General features: G+C 40.6%; 1 protein-coding gene across 49 annotated transcripts in view; it reads right to left on the reverse strand.

The window, feature by feature from the left end:
- Positions 1–17386, reverse strand: part of Dock10 (dedicator of cytokinesis 10) — a 257968-nt gene that overhangs the window by 57043 nt on the left and 183539 nt on the right. For all 49 annotated transcript variants that reach the window (XR_015628577.1, XR_015628576.1, XR_015628575.1 and 46 more), the window contains exons 18-27: positions 17161–17226; positions 15372–15464; positions 12180–12303; positions 11887–12008; positions 11437–11523; positions 9687–9779; positions 9151–9269; positions 7254–7323; positions 3795–3908; positions 1640–1711 (exon numbers count right to left, since the gene is read on the reverse strand). Coding sequence is in view for 41 of the 49 variants with exons in the window: in XM_087565510.1 (XP_087421636.1) it covers positions 1640–1711; positions 3795–3908; positions 7254–7323; positions 9151–9269; positions 9687–9779; positions 11437–11523; positions 11887–12008; positions 12180–12303; positions 15372–15464; positions 17161–17226 (960 nt within the window). In the remaining 8 variants the exon portion in view is untranslated. The remainder of the gene's footprint in view (positions 1–1639; positions 1712–3794; positions 3909–7253; positions 7324–9150; positions 9270–9686; positions 9780–11436; positions 11524–11886; positions 12009–12179; positions 12304–15371; positions 15465–17160; positions 17227–17386) is intronic.

Here is a 17386-nt window from a genome sequence, read left to right on the forward strand (position 1 = left end):
TCATTAACAGCCATGAGGATAATGAGTCACCCTAGTAACTGAGGCCACATGATGTGCTTGGCTAGAGTGTTGTGGTTAGTCCTAAAGGCAGAGGTATATCCAAAGGGGCTTGACTCAGAGGGACCCATAGAGTTGAATAATGATGTATGAAATACACAGGAGCTGACCTCTGGTGGTAACTGACATGCACAAGGAAGTTAGGGCCAGACAAGTGGAAGATCAAGGGGTCTATCCCATTAAGTTAACTTCTACATTCAGTACGTAGGAATCAAAGAGGAAATTACATTAGAGGAAAGCCTCCAAAAGTGTACTAAGTAACTTATGTGCAGCAATGACTCTACAATTTTTCTCTAGAGGCCTTACGGACATTCACCAAAGGCTCTGTGTGCTGGAGAGAGGGAGATGCTCAGACACTTAAAGCATCACTGCACAGAAGATCTACATAGCATTCCTACCTAGAAACTGAAGTCACTCTCATGTATATCCTGTTAAGAGCCCATACTTACAGACACTGAAGATCCTTGACTAAAGTTCTGGTAACAAATAGATGGATGGTGTATGCGTGTGTGTGTGTGTGTGTGTGTGTGTGTGTGTGTGTGTGTGCATGTGTGTGAAAGAACCACCTTAAAGTCATTTTACCTCATACCTGGTCTTAGGTATGAGGTTCATATAGAAGGAACAGGTATTTAGATCAATACTGAGCGTGCAACTCATTGTTTGAAACTCTCTTGTAAGGATGTCAGAGAGAACTCGGGCACTGCCTAACATCCACTAGGAAGGCAAGTCAGAACAATGTCAGCGATCCTTACCATGGCCATTTGTCAATGCAATACTCTACTCCTGCGTTGCTGGTGGGCAGAGTCTTAGAGCACCTCCCTAGCTTTATCTAAATGGGATGTGTATGAGAACTCATGTTATTCCCTTGGGTGCTCATGGTAGGTCCTCGTTACCTGATTGTGATTGTGTGAGATGACACACAGCAGGCCTGGCTGCAGTAAAGTCAGGTTATCAGAGATTCAGAGCACCCTGGAAGGAGGGTCTGGGTCACTCTCTGGTGGGACACCAAGACCTTTCCAGCTGTGAGCTAGGGTGAGTAGACCTAGATTATAGAGGAAGGGGATGGTAAGCTCAGGTAGGCAGGCTTCTGAGGAGACCAGCTGCTGTAGCAGGAGCTGGAGTTAATCCCACAGTATCTCAAGCTGCTTCCATTCCATGATGGAGCTGACTGAGGCTGGCCAGCAGGACCTGTGCAGAGCATAATGCCTCCAATGAACATTCTTTGCTTCCAGATGACTCATTGGCCAGGCTGAAAGCTTCTTCACTGCCAAGCTCATTTTAACCAACTACTCCTCCCTTTCTGTTTTCTCTCATAGCTATCAAACCTGCCTCCCTTGTATTTCCAGTCCTGTTTGTCCTTTACATTAAGTTTTCTCCATAGATCTTTGCATTTGTCATTTTTGTCTTGGTATCTGCTTCTGAATGGGCCGTATTAACATTCATGACCATTTCTTGCACGTAAAAAGCAATTAACACAAATTGCTAAGGTTTTACACAGCCAATAAATGTGGAACTAATGAGAACACGTTCATTAGTGTAATTGTTGGATGATATTACATTGCTCTATTACCTAGGATCTTACCTGGATTTTATCGGTGTCAATCAAGTGCTGTGCCATTGATTTTAGAATAATGGCAAAGAAGAACCAAGAATGCTACAGGGGAGAAAAGACAATGAAGGATTTATTAATCTATGGCAAAATAATGATAATTATGACCTTTACAATAGAATATTGTTATACATTTTTCAATCTTAAAAGCAAATGAATAAGTTAAATGGACCAGGGAAATAGCACATTTTCTGTTACCTTAACCTTTATCAAAGTTATAATTGTAATAGTTCATGTCATATACTTCGATTTTTAATACTATAAAAATTATGGTAAAAAGTCAACAATTTACTTGAGATGACTTTCTGAGCATCTGTTCATGAAAAAGTGACTCGTGAGATACTCTGTTTCACAAAACTAGAATGAAGCTTTCGTGGCAGGCTCACCATCAGACTCTGTTTTGTCCTAATCATCAACCCACCAATACTTATACAATAAAGTATTTTATTTTCAAATCACTGAACTCCACATAAGAATTGCTATTCTTAAGCCTGTCTCCTGAGACTTCCTTTTAAATTCAACACACTATGTTTAGAGTCTCATTTGTGGAGAGTCATTAGCATGGAGTAACATCTCATTGCCACATGACATAGAGAATGAGTATGAACCTGTTTGCTCTGCTACCAGAGGGCATTTGAACCACATCTAGTTTTTGGCTGGTGTGGTACTGTGGCAACTATTTTGAAACATCACCTTCAATTCTGAGGGACTGGCTTAGGTAAAGGGGAGGAAGGTAATGTCCCTTGTGAAGAAGTAGTCTCGGCTTAGTGAAGGTCACTTCACTAAAGGAATCAAAGTGTCTGCTTGAAACTGGAAGTGAAGCCCACGCCATTAAGACCATTTAAAGAATCCAAGGCATACAGAAACCATCTCCATCATCCATATTACCCCAAACTGCATTCTTAGTCATTCTCACAAACACTTTGCCATTGGTTTATGAATTAACAGATGCTCTCCATTCTCATGGTGGTCCACAGGCATCCGAGGCTGTTCATGGTTTCTCTGGCTTTATTTAAACTCCTCGCATCCTCGTACACACTGGTTGTCCCAGACCCAGAGTTGTGCTACAACCTCACTGAATTGTAAAGGCTTTTCCTGCACATGCAATGCTCTACTCTAAAGGCCCCAAGGGGAGCTCCCTGACCCCCTTCATGCCTTCTTCTCAAGTGCCCCTTTCTCCATCTTGTCACCTGACTACCCTAGTCGAGGTGCAAGTGTCACTTCTTCTCCTCAGCATGCTCATTCCTCTTACCTACTGCTCTGTGCTTTATTTTCTCATTCTATTTGCAGATGTATAAGTGTGTGTGTGTGTGTGTGTGTGTGTGTGTGTGTGTTTTAAATTATTTCAATACTCCCACAGTATAAGAGTATAATGTAAGCTCTCGAGGACATGGGATTTTAGTCATTGCTCTAATGCATCCCAAGTGCCTGCTAGTCTGACTGCTTTAAGGTAGATTCCTGACATATATCAAATGAATAAATGAATATACTCAAAGGACGCTTAAAACATAAACTGCTGGGTTCTCAGAATTAAGATTTTTGTGAACCTCTGTGGATGGCTTATAATATTAAATTGCCTTCTAGATGTTTGCTAATCCCTGGGATCTAATTGGATGAACTTTTCAAGTTACAGTAGACAAGAAGCTTGTATCTGAATTCAGGGTTCTATACACATTGTTTTATAGTTTTTATCCATGGTCTCTTTTTCATGTCCCCGCATGTTCCAACTTGAGACTCAAAACTGGCTTTTACTCACTAACTCAATATTGTCAATACACCTGTGAATATACCAATAGGATCCTTTCCTAAGTATTTTTCCTCCTGTAACTTGCTGCCCAAGCTTTGTGCTATACTTACTATTTGTGAATGTCCTAGATAATTTTTAAGAGTAATTCATTCTGCCTTTAGATCAGAGCACTTACTTTGGTTGCAACCAATCCTCTCTGTTCTCTTGATATAAACCTTCCCTTTTACTTGATAGGTTTCATATCAAAGTTTAATTCTATCAAGCTATGTCAAAGCTAGAAGGAAAATGACTTGTGGAAATCAGCAAGTCCTATCACCTTCTAGTGATAGGAGGTCTGCACCCATTGCTTGTATACTTATCCACGATTATGAAGAGAATTACCTTTAGAACATGCTTGACTATTGTTGAATCATTTGACTTCAAAAGATCACTCAGATTTTTAGCCAATTCCTCATGTATCGTTCTCTCTTTGTAGGACCTGGTCTTGAATACAAACTGAAGAAAACCCAAACAGTGAAAGAGGTTAATTACCTATAGAAAGCTTCAAAGATTATTCTATAAAATAACTCATTTCTCATAATCAACTGCTTGTGTCTGCTTTCATCATGGAGTCAGTGGAGGCCTGATGATATAAGAGAGGACATATTTGCTCCTATTTGGGGTCTTTGCAGAAGTAGGGCCTTCCTCACCTAGGCTCTTCTTGGCACTCTTTTTGTTGAAATCAAGAGAAAGGGCCAGAGAGCCAGTGAGCAGGTTCAAGGAATCATGGAGGGCTCGCACCCACCTACTTAGGACACTCTCCCCTTCTCTTCCCTTCCACTGGCAACAGGTGGCATGGTAGCAATTCTTCATCCTGAAAGGGTAGAGCACCCACTCAAATAGCCAAGTGGGGTAGCAAGTGCTTTCCAGAGGTAAGGAGGTGAGTCCCCCACAAGCTCAGGTTCTACCATCCTGTGCTTAGACACAGCTATAAAGAGGTTGACAAACATCAGTCATCAGCAATATAACAAATGCTGCTTACTTTTCTCACCGTCTCTCCAAGGATCATATTGGTAATACTTTTCTTTATCTCTTCATATATTTTAAGAACACACAAATATCAACAAACACATTTTGAAAACAAAATGCTTCATACTGGATTACAGTGGTTTGTTTAGCAGTTGGGTTTACCTCAAGAAAAGGTATCGCCCTCACGATATTCACAATTAGATTACAATGGAGAGGGAGGGCAGACGAGAGACTGGTACATTTACTTTTGGATCTCTAACCTTTTCATGGGATTTTCAAGCCCATCAGCAAACCTTAGGGACTGAGGTTTGACACTCTTCTCAAAGGGGAGACAAAAAAAACCAATGGACTCATAAAACCAGCTATAACTAAGGTGATTAATTTTCCTTAAGCATCGTGCTTCATATGCAGACAAGCTTACTACCAACTCTCTAACTCAATGCAGTTACTTAGCTTTCAGGGTAATTCATTGCAAATGGAGCTGGAATACTCTTACATTGTAAACTTGATTCTCAGAATTGGAAGTGCTACAAACCCCTGTGAAGCATGGCACTTAATTAGATCGACTTAGTTGCACATCTTTGAAAAGGACATGGTGTATGTGTGTGATTTGATACTGTGAATGGAGTGAGTTAGCAGCACTTAGTACCACTGAACTTGAAATGTTTTTTTTTTGTTTACTTGTGAATTAATATAAATTACAATGATACCACCCAAGGATATACAAGCATGTCTTGAAATCGGCCCATCAGGTTCTTTTTTCTTTTTTAACAATATTCCTAGGGGTGGGACTTAATATATATCTATATGTTAAATGCCTCCCTACATCTATGGTAAGAATAAATTCAGACTCTGAGCAAGGTCAGGCTGTCACCCATTTAACTCAGCAGGGGTCTGATCACAGAACCACACAGCTGGATCCTCATCTGATCTGTCTCCTCTTGTGTATCAGAGGAGAAAACTGAGGTTCCTGATTTCTATCTACTTCCTGAGATGTCTAGCCACTTCCTTTTGTATCTCACTTGTCAGGACATGTCATTGCCTAGACTCTAGTCTCTCATGTCTTAGTTTAGGGATTTTTCTGTAGTAATTGTGCTTAATAGGAAGTGTTTGCTTATTTGAAAATAAAGTCTAAAAATCATTAGGAATCATCAAACTGGCATTTCATGTATGAAGATTTCTGGAGTTGAACTACTTTAGAGCAAAAGAGATAAACCACCACTCTATGGTATTGCAGACTGAGACAATCCTGCCAAGGCATTTTGTCTTTTCTTGGTTGGGATTGAAGCCCATTCCAAGATACATTTCCAAGAGGACCACAGAGTAAGAGTCCAAGCATCTGAGGTTCTCACAGGTGTCTGGCCTTGGTGATGGCCCCAACAGCTGAAGTTCTTAATATATTTTGAAACAACTCCATTTGGATGAGATGTTGACACTACACTTGAAATAGAGTTGCTGGAATGAAGTACAATGATTCAAGGAATCATTTTATTCTATATGGCTTCTTTGTGCATGAAATAGAAAGGATAAGTATTGAGAAGATAATTCCACTGGCAAATACATACACATTTCAATCCACCAGCAAAGTAAATGACACCCCTCTCTTAAACAGAGAGTAAACTATAGGGTATCTGTAGGTGGAATTAGCCTTTAGCAATTGAAGTCAAGGTCCTAGCAGATAAAATTATATCGCAGGGAAGTTGTCATGAAATGAATATTTCTACAGTCAGGGTATTTTCATGGTTTGGTACTTGGGGGAAGACATCCAACATTTCTGGCAGAAAATACATAGGAATCCTTACAGGTAGATCTGAATGGTTCATTCCAGAATGAGATTTCTAGCTTCTTTTTGTACCAACATTTCTATCATCCCAGTTATTATTAAAAAGAAGTTTTGAGCACAAAGGGCCCCAGTTCTCCAGTTGCATTTCTAGACATTAAGAATGCACAAGTCTGTGTTTATCACCATATATAACTTGAATGTATTTGCGTTAAAAATCAACAACTCCAAAGATCTAGTCTGTATGAACAAAATAGTACTGTAAGTTTTGGAGGTCTTATAACGTGATTTAGGATTCTTGTCTCTGCCTTTGGATGGGGTTGCTCCTGTGTATTCAGTGGAAGGATGTTTGTAGCAGAGGTATCAGTGAGTGTACAAACATCATCCCAAGTTCACTGGCACCAATTCCCAGCCAACTGAAAATGAGAAGAGAACATCTCCAAGTGGACACTTGACAAGGGACACTGAGGAAGCAGTGCACACCAATGAGATGGGCAAATGGTTCATGACAGAAGATAAAGGACTCAACATACCAGAAGCAGGTACAAATATACAGTAACTGGGGAAATGAAATAACGCCTGAGAAAAACAATAAAAAGAGCTAAGAAAACATTGCAGAAAAAACATAGAGTGCTCAATAAACCCACAGTCTTCCTTAATTGGCCCAGAAATTTCATACATTTCTAACATCAACCTCAAAGAAGCACTATTTTAGTTTTCTCCTCTGTTCTTTTCTTTCCACCATTCCCACATCAATTCTCTCTCTCTCTCTCTCCTCTCTCTCTCTCTCTCTCTCTCTCTCTCTCTCTCACACACACACACACACACACACACACACACATACACACACAGACACAGAGCAGTTTTACATGTAAGCAATACAGCTAGTCCATCAATTCAAAGAAATGAAATTCTACTAAAGTGAACTTGTGTCTGACTGTGGTGGGCACCATAAAACATCAGAGTGAGAACCTCCCACTTAGTGCAGACAGGAAATGAGACAAGCCACACAGCACAGGGGGTATGATCAGGGGCCTAATGGTACTCCTTACCTTAATGTATGACTGGACAGAATGGTCTAGTTGCTCCTCATGACACTTGGCCACAATGTCAGCCAGAACCCTGGAAAAGCATGGATGTTCAGTGACCTGGCTGAAGGCACACAGACAGCACTTTGTCTTAATTAGACATGTGTGGAAATGGGGTAGGGTTATTTCATGAATGAGTGAGTGAACGAATGACTGAATGAATTAGTTAATTCACACTCTTCTTATTCCTTCCTCATTCTCCAGTAGAGGGCACTTGATATATTTCTATCACCTGGGAGCCATTTCCAACCAGAAACATTCCAAGGACTACGGTCTTAGCATGCAGTATCTGGAGACATTGTGTCTGAGCTGAATGTACCACGTGTGGTCTCTGCACTTGCTGACATTGTCTTCCTGGAAAAGGGATCATTTTTAAATACCCAATTAGGCTCTGATTAATGATCATATTCCATTTTAAAGGGCTCATCTTCCAACCTGAGAGCGGAAGACCTATTTTTGGAAAAAAAGATTAGGTTAAGCTAGATATCTCCCTCATTAGCTGGGCTAGAGTTTCATGTGGCAGTGGAACATTGGTACTTTTTCATACCAACATGAACAGATGCTGCGTGGTTGGAGAGCTTTGGGCGAGCTCAGAAATTACAACAGATCTAGAAGTTGCGATATTTAAAAATCAACATCAACATACACACTCAACTGAAAAGGACATTAGTTGATGGCACAATTTGAGATTTTTAATCTGGGTCTAGAACTTGAGGTTTGTGGAACTGATAGTGATTTTTTAAAATTTCTTAGAACTTCGGGAGTTTTCATTAAAAACAAGGCTAAAAGCCTTCATTGTAAGTACAGAAGTATATGTATATATACATATTTATATTTATATTTATCTACCTACACACACACACACACACACACACACACACATATATCTGAACAGGGAAGATACAGTCAACATTTCAACACTAGCTCTGATTTTTTTCCATAATGCTATGGTCATTTTAAAAACAAATATGTTATTAAATTATTGATTTAAAGCAATATAAATCAAAATTCTGAGTTCATGATTAGACTCATGAGTGATACTGAAAGAATATGATATGACCAAATTTAACACAAAAGGAATTATAAACTTCAGTGGGATTATAAAATGATATAACTGTCCTTGTAAATATTTTAGCAGTTTTTAAAAAGAACAAATCCATCACTCAGGTAATGAGCTATACAGCCAAGGCATAGGATTCACATCATTAGTAATGCATTAGGTTATGTTTATATAGAATTATATATGAATATTTATGATAACTTCATCCAGTATAGTCCCCAAATGGAGAAAAGTTCAGATGTCTTTCAACAAATGATTCCTTAAACACACTGTGGTACAATTCATATAAGATATTTTTCAGCCATGAAAAGAAATGCCCTAGTCACAGAGAGACACCAGAATCTTCTTTTGTGATGAGCAAAAAAGCTAATGCCAAGTGATTACACATTGTATAATTTTGTATATACACAGATAGGTGTGTGTGTGTGTGTGTGTGTTTGTGTGTGTGCGTGTGCATGCGTGTGTTTGTGTGTGTCTTTGTGTGTGTGTGTGTGCATGTTGCCAATGGGGGGAGAGTAAGTAATAAAAACACTTATTCTCTCCATATTATTCCTTTCAATGGCTTATGAATCTACAGTTATCTCAAAATAAAATATTTAAAAACACAAAAGAAAAGCACCTAGCATTCCACTAATGATAATAGATAGTGACCAGAAAATAAGGATTAGAGTGTGAGAAATGCTTAAATCTGAAAAACAAGTTCACATGAAACACACACATATGTGGCAATCTAGTTGGAATCATGTCATCAGGGTTCCGTGGACCCGTTCTGTCCCCCCCTCCCAGTGTTGCTATGGATACCTGGTGACGGTCCCAGTGATTTCATCTTCCTCGTTCTGCACTAGAATTTTGAAGAGCTGGTTCAGGATGATAGGCAGGAAACTCATGATTGAGTGGATCTTGTCCACATTCAGCAAGTTCTGCAGGAAGAAACAGACAGCTAAAGAGAGGGACAGCCCAGCACAGTCTGCAGGTGCTTTCAGAGGTGTGACGTGATGACCTTAGCCCCCCTTCTTCTGGCCTTTCACTTCCCTGTTTCACTGTGGTGGAAGATGTAGGTCATGTTGAAGGGACTCTCTGCTTCCTTAGCAATGGTAAATACACACAAATTTCCAATTATCTTTGTTTTGGATAATAAAAGCTGATCTTTACCTCTCTTCCCTTTTATATAACGGAATCATGTAGAAACCGAAGTAAAAATAGTTTGCTCCCTGAACTGCAAGGTCTTTGAAAGGTCTGAACAATAACCACATCTTAGCTTGCTATTCAGTGAGAAATAAGTTTTCCTTGCCTGTTTTTTTTCCCCTGGAAACCAATGAATCTGCATGGCATGTTACCTTACAGGCGCGGACAAAACTCGAGGTAGGGGACTGAGACATGTCTTTTTCTCTTTTTTGGCACTGACGGAAAAATGCATTCACATGTGGGTCCTGCAAAGGCAAAAGAAGTGTTAATTTGCGATGACACACAAACTCAGTGCCAGGGGCAAGCACTTGCAAGCAGTGTCTCCTCATGAAATCAAACATTGGAGCCCTCCTCTGCCATAGACAGAGGGGTCATCTGAAGGCCCTGTTTGATCCACACACTCTACCTGAGGATGCCCACTCACACGCTGCGTATTCCCTGCTCCCTCCTCTCTGTTGGCCAAATAGCCCTGGCTAGAGGATGGCATCTCCTGGCTGGCTTGGCTCTATTCTCCCTCTCTCCTTTTCTCCCTCCCTCCCTCATTCACTTTCTCCCTCCCTCACTCCCTCATTCACTTTCTCCCTCCCTCCTCCACTCCTCTCCCTCCCTGCCTGTTTCTTCCTTCTCTTCCTCCCTCCTTCCCTCCCTCCCTCCCTTATCTCTTCCCCTCCCCTCCCTCTCTGCCCATTTCCTTCCTTCCCTCCCTCCTCTCCCACCCTCCCTCCCTTCTCCCTTCCCGTCCTCTCTCCCAGCCTCCTTCCTTTCTTCTTTCCCTCCCTTCACCCTTCCCTCCCTCCCTCCTTCCCTCTCTGACTGTCTCTTTCCTTCTCCTCCCTCTCTTCTTCCTTCCTTCCCTCACTGTCTGCCTGTATCCTTCTTTTCCTCCCTCCCCTCCTCCTTTCCTCCCTCCCTTCCCTTCCTCCCTCTTTTCCTGGCCTGCTTCTCATTTTTCTTTTTCTTCCACCCCTTTATTCTTCCTCCCCCCTTATCTCTTTCTTCCTTTCTTTTCAATATCCCTTATTTTTCCGGTCCACATTTGAAAGAACTTTATATATCTCTCTTCCATATTCAATGACACACAGGGCCGTGTATTATTTACACACAGGACAGTGTGTTGTGGGACGCCTAGGGATAGCTCCAGGCTCGGTGTATCTTCATCAGCCTAGTATTATGACACAACCAAAACTGTGACATAAACCCCATGAAACCTTGTTTTTTATCTGTTGAAATATGCTTAGAATCTCTCCAACTTCTGAACTGAGTTATGTGGTCAGGAAGTGAGAGATAATTTGAGGTTGAGAATATATTTGTCCTGTTTCTTTAGCTGTGCATCCTAGATGGGCATCTGATACAGACTCCTCTCCTGCATTTGAATGTCACATTTCTGTTTCCTGGGTATGGTTCTTTTCTTAATTAGAGAAGGTCATTTCTCCCTTAGATATGTTTTTATATATTTGTCCAGTTGGTTAGTTATTAAAAGCTGAATGTGTGTCAGGCCCTTGGTAGGCCTTTTTGACAGAAGAAAAGCAGGGCAGACAAGACCATGTCAGCAGTGGGCTGTCTGTCATGGCAAGGGGACCAGCTTCCACATGCACAGGTTTACTCACAACTCGGGAAGTACTTCACAATAAAAGCAAGATGCCATCTGGGTAGGTGACAGGAGAGCCTAGTGTTGCTTGCAGGTTCAAGGAACCAGGAAGCCTCAGGACAAGTGACAGTTGTACTAAGGTCTGAGTGACCTTAGGGGTCATTCAGAGATGATGCTCTCATTCTCATGCTTGGCAAGTTCAGCCCCCTGTCCATTGACAACTCATGAGAAGGCGCATTTCCCCCTGTAATGCAGGAGTCACCATCAGGTTTTACATCATAGTCTATGCCTCTATTGTAGGACATGGTACTTACTTGAGTGTTCACTGTTGATACAACAAATGTTGACACTTTGAAGAGTGGTTTGCCACCATCGACCCATTTGATGTCACTTCCACCATGCTGCAAGAAAGAGTTTGCCGCCATCACTGACACACTGAGATAAAGAAATCAACTTAAAAATGGTTTATGCTAATTTGCTGTTCTGAGCCATTACTGCCACACTGCTCTAGAGATGAGCAAACATGCAGGTCACTGGGAAGTTATGGAGATGAGCATGATACACTTCCACGGAGTCAATCTTTTAATGGTTCATTTTTAGTGGCCATAAATAAAATAAGAGTTGTATTGTTTATTGTATGTTCACTTCATAAGTACAAGGGACACACTCTATCATGTTAGTTTAAACAGCAGAGAAAAAAAGATAGCCATTTTCATGGTTGTTTTTTAAAATACTTTTCTTGTAAACTATATGCTACTCAATACCTTTGCACTTGCAGGATCTTGAATGCTTAAGTAATTAGGAGGCAGGGTTGTTGCTATCGGGATGTTATACTCCTGAGAAGCGATTTGGTCATGTTTCATCAGCGGAAGCCAAGCATACCCCACTGCAAAGAAACAGCAGGGAGAAAAGCTTTGAACACAAACCTCAAAGCAAAGAAGTACAAATCTGCATGTGTCACTCTAAGCATTAACTTATTTAAGAATCAATGAATTGCATCTTTTCAAAATGGTCTCCAACTCAAGTTCAACTACTTCAGGTCACTTCTTGTAAGTACCTGACGTCTCCAGAGCCTCTTTCTTTTTGGCGTTGGCTTTGGCATTGATGTCACATGTGATGTGGTAAAAAGAGAACAAAAGGTGGTGTTTTCCATGGAGTTGTGTTGGTAGCTCAATTTTCACCTGCAATGAAAGACATCACATTTGGATTGAGATTAAAACAATGTGCTTAACATCAGAAGGAGACAACAGCCTTAAAGAAGAGTAGCCTGCTCTTAGCTTTATATGAGTCATTTCGTTGTTCTGAGAACAGTTAAGTCAAGTGATAGCCAGTACCCATAGATGATTAATTAGGTGTCTTGTGCATCTGGCTAGTTATTCCCATTCTCTTTAAGCAAGGACTTAAGACTGAAGAGTACTAAGTGTGGTCCCTACCATGTTAACATTGGTATCACCTGGAACCATAAAATCTCAGGTCTATCCTGGAGATGCTGAGTACCCTAGGCTGAGTATTCTGTTTCAGAGTCCTCCAGATAATTTTGGTGTATGATAAAGTTTAAGGATCCCTGGATTTGGATGGTTTACAGGCTGAGATATTATATCAGTGTACTACTAAGGTTGCTACAGAAACCAATATATATTTTGAAAATACATACTAATAAGCAGAACATTAGGAAACTTCTTAACCGACGTCGAGACTACATAGCAATGTACTTAAGAATTCCAGCAAATAGTAACAAGCATATCCCTCTCTTAGGGTTCTGTTGCTGTGATATAACATCAGAACCAAAAACACCTTGGGGAGGAATGGGCTTATTTAAGCTTACAGTTCTACATCCCCATCTATTATCAAAGGAAGACAGGAAGGAGCTCAAACAGAGCAGAAACCTGGAGGCAGGAACTGAAGCAGAAACCATGGAGTAGTCCTGCTTGCTGGGTTTTTCAGACTGCCTTCTTGCAGTACCCAGAATGTCGAGCCCAGGGGAGGCCCTGCCGGTGGTGATCTAGTTCTCCCACATCATTTGACAACAACAGTAATAATAATGAAAGTATCTCACAGGCAAGCTGGTAAGGGCATTTTTTCAGTTAAGGGTCTTTCTTCTAAAAAGACTCTAGCTTGTGTCAAGTTGACATAAAACTGGCCTTCACAATCCCCCACTTAAAAAAAAATCCTGCAGTTACATTTTATTATAACAATGAGCTGGATAATTTATACCCATTTTAAAGTTAATGGAATCATTTTTTCCTGTAATCAAGAAAATAAAACCTTAGTATTAAATCTGTGCTGCAGAGGCCCCTAAGTGATTAATACTCTATATATCATGTGGAAAGCTCATCAGTTTTATGAGATTCTGGGAAATATTAAAAAAAAAAGATGAAAAGCCAGATTTAACAGCATTGAGACCCTGGGAACACCAATTTATGAAATTCTTACATCTACTGAAAATGCATCTTTTACAAGTGTTTTGTCAAAAGGTCAATCAATATTCTGTAATTTGATAATAACTCTTTGCCTTAGCTTCTTTTTAACCTTCTGACCTGGATTGATGGAGGGAAAATAAGAGCATTAAGTAGATATGGAGGCCGAAGGTGAGGCCAGGGAATTCTGTTAATTAGTTTGAAAATTACAAATGGGTAACATGGGGTGGTAGACAGAGAACGGCTCCTGAAGTTGACTCTTGTGTTCTAAAATCCAGAACCCATTAATACTTGATGATGCAAGGCAAAGGGGACTTCAAAGATGGATTAAGGTGGGGACCATGGGATTATACCACATATCACAAAAGGGTACAGTGTGGTTCCAGCGAGTCTTATCTCTGTCTGTCTGTCTGCCTCTCTTTTTCCTCTTTCTCTTTCTTCCTTCCTTCCTTCCTTCCTTCCTTCCTTCCTTCCTTCCTTCCTTTCTTTCTTTCTTCCTTTCTTTCTTTCCTTCTTTCTTTCCTTCCTTCTTTCTTTCCTTCCTTCCTTCCTTCCTTCCTTCCTTCCTTCCTTCCTTCCTTCCTTCCTTCCTTCCTTCCTTTCTCTTCCTTTTCATAAAGGATCTCATGTACCTCATGCTGGCCTCAAAGTCTCTAGATAAGCAAGGAGTTATCTTAAGTTTATGATTTTCCTACCTCTACTATGGGCTGTGATCCTCACACATCCAGATGTATGTGGTGTTAGGAATAGGACTTAGGGTTTAATATAAGTAAGGGGAATACTCCACCTACATTTCTGGTTCCAGCATGGTTCTTATAAAGGTAGGCAGGAGCAGTTACAAACCAAGGTGCTAGGAGATGTTTCAAGGCTGCACGAGGTAAGGAAACAGATCTTCCTCTAGAAATTTCCAGAGATATACTGCCGCAGTGATGCCATTATTTCAGTCATGTGACAGCCAATTCAAGTATCTGACCACCAGAGCTGTAAACCGTGTGTATCGTTTTAGGCAACTAAAGGGTACTATTTGTTACAGCATTGATTGAGGAATTCATATAAAATCCTAGTTGGTTGAAGTAGTTCAGATCTTAGTCTTATGGTTAGAAGTGGAGTTTAATCACTGAAACTTGTCTTGGGCTGTTTGTAACATAGCTAATCTACGTACAGCGATTTACCACTAGCTCAGTGACGTTATGACTTACAGGAAGTGAGGAAGCTTCTACCTAGAGTTACATGGGTTGGTGTGAATACTGACTGTTACTGAGTAATAACATGACCCTGGTTCCTCAGAGCTACAGTATCCTCATCTGTATAATAGGAGGTGATAACAGTAGCCAATTCTCAAGGCTATGGTGGAGTTAATGCAAGGCTATGGAGATCGGGCTTGTTTAGAGCATAGTAAGAGTGTTGAGCTTTCTAGGGCAAGTCAGACTTCTAACCATGAGGCGAGAAGACTGAGCCCAGTGATGTTCATACAGGTATGAGCAATAGTGTTGATTCACAGCATCTAGTCTTCTTGCTATAACATGATATGCTGGTATAGCTCTCTAAAAAAGTCTTCATTAAAATCATGCATAAAAATCAATGAAAAACATAAGTCTCCCTTGGAAAAAATACAATAAAACCATCCCCTTTTGAAGGTCATTCTTATATTCAATGGAAGAATTTGAAACATAAACCAGGATCATCATCAGCCAGTGTTACAGTACTCATTGTCACTTAACAGTCTAAGGAAGTGACATGGCTGTCCTCAGACTGAAATGTGGTCTAGAGAAGATTTCCCTGACCTACTCACCTAGGAGTTTTAGGCAGAGGCAGTGGGAGCCAATCCTTACCTCATCAGAAAAATCTGGATTTTGAGAATGGTGAAGCACAGCTGTGTAGGCGGCAGAAGTGAAGAGGGGCCCTCCAGGTTTTCCATAAATACACTGTTTGGAAGGTTAGGAGGTAAACAATTGTGAGTGCCTGAAAATAATCCAAAAATTCAACCCCTCCGTCCCCAATTCCAGTACTAAGGCACTTTGTGATTTACTTCCCAAGATGACATCCAGTTAACTTTGGACTTTATTGAAACCTTGTCCTGTACGTACTATATGATGGGATGTCACAGACCATCTAAAAGCCTTGATTCATCTTATAGGTATAGCACCAGGGGAAAATAGTGAACCAATTTGATGTATGACTTTTGACTACCATAAATATGAGTCAGTGTTCAAGACAGAGCCCTGAGGGATGACTTCCTGTTGGGGAGTAGGAGCCAATTCTTGTCTAGAGTTAAAGTTCTAAGGTTTGGCTAAATGCCAGTTCCCTTCAAACCAACTCGTACTCATGAAAGTGAAAGGGATAGGAGAGACCCAGTCCTTGACATGCTATCCCAGAATCTGATGAAACCAGAGGACTGGATAGGCTTTTAGGATTCATACAGGTGAGAAGACACCCATGCCTGGAGATCGGGGCCTCTCTTCTAATCTCACATGTGGTCACACCACATCTCTGTGTGAATATTGAGAATGCAATGAAGCAGGGGATCTACACACCTGATGCTGCCCTTCTTTCCAAGTTCATCCGCAATAGGAGCCCTGCTTTGGTGGGACTGCTGAGCTTCCTATGTAGTCATTGTCTTTGCTTACCAGTGACATCACATGCCAATCTTTCTTTTCTGATATTAATGCTGTAGAGAAGCTTGATCTGTATGGATGTGCACAGTGGCTTAAGCTTATTTGGAACAATACCTCTTTATCCTATAGGAGCTACCTTATTCTTAAGTTCATCATCACTCTTTGGAACAGGACTACAAACTTGTTGGTAGCATCAACCTGAGTATGATTTGTGCCCAATGGTACTGCGAAATTGCCGGAGGCAACGGTATGGTTAGACATTATCCTGGTTATTCTGTATCTCCTCCCTCTGATTCATTGCAACGTAGAAAATGTGAGTATAGGCTCACTAAAAACAGCTCTTCTCCTTATTTTTATAGGCTATTTTTTGTTATGTGATACCCCTAAAATTAAAATATGAAAACAAAAATGGTGCATATCACATCTGAATGCTAGAAAAGGCAATCCTGTTAAAGTTTTACAGGTCAAAATAGTGACATTATTAACCCATGTGATCAACGAGTTGGACTGTTATTTTAGAGTCTCTGGGGCACTGGGCTTCATAAATGTGAGCATTATAGGGGTACCTTGCATTAGCCAACAGGTCTGTACATTAGTATGAGCTCTCTGGGGACATTCTGCATTATCCAATAGGCCGGTGCATAGTAGCCTTTTTGTGAAGACTGCATGACCTCAGACTGGATGTAGTGCTACAAATCAAGCATGCACAGTCAAGAGGTGAACTAATTTGGGCACCGGCAGACTCTCTATAGGGAATGACTATATTTATTTCACATCGTAATAACTTTCCTTTTTCCAAATCATGAAGTACAGAGCTGGGGGAGTCTAGCATTTTTGACGGAGTTAGTGATGGCTGTAAAGTTAGATACATTTTCAGGAGATCTGAACCAATGCCCAGAATTGTTCCTCATTTAACCATACTTATATAAAAAAATCCCTTCATGGTGCAAAAGAGCAAGGTGCTTGTCCTTCCTCTCATGCTGCGTCCTCAGATGCCTTGACTCACCTTCATGGGTCTGGCTCCATCATCATCTGAATTTTTGAATTCAATGCACACAGTTATATTTCGTGCCTGAAATTAGAATGAGGGGAATAATGGAGATGGTAATTTCCTCTTAAATAACACCCTAAATAGTATAAGGATTTAAAATAAGTAGCTTCTAATTAAATCTGAAAAAAAAAGTAGAATAACCAACATTGTCTTGTGACATTATCCATGGTCCTCAGAAACA

Source organism: Rattus norvegicus, chromosome 9 (genome assembly GCF_021556685.1).
Source record: "Rattus norvegicus strain SHRSP/BbbUtx chromosome 9, alternate assembly SHRSP_T2T, whole genome shotgun sequence".
NCBI lineage: Eukaryota > Metazoa > Chordata > Mammalia > Rodentia > Muridae > Rattus > Rattus norvegicus.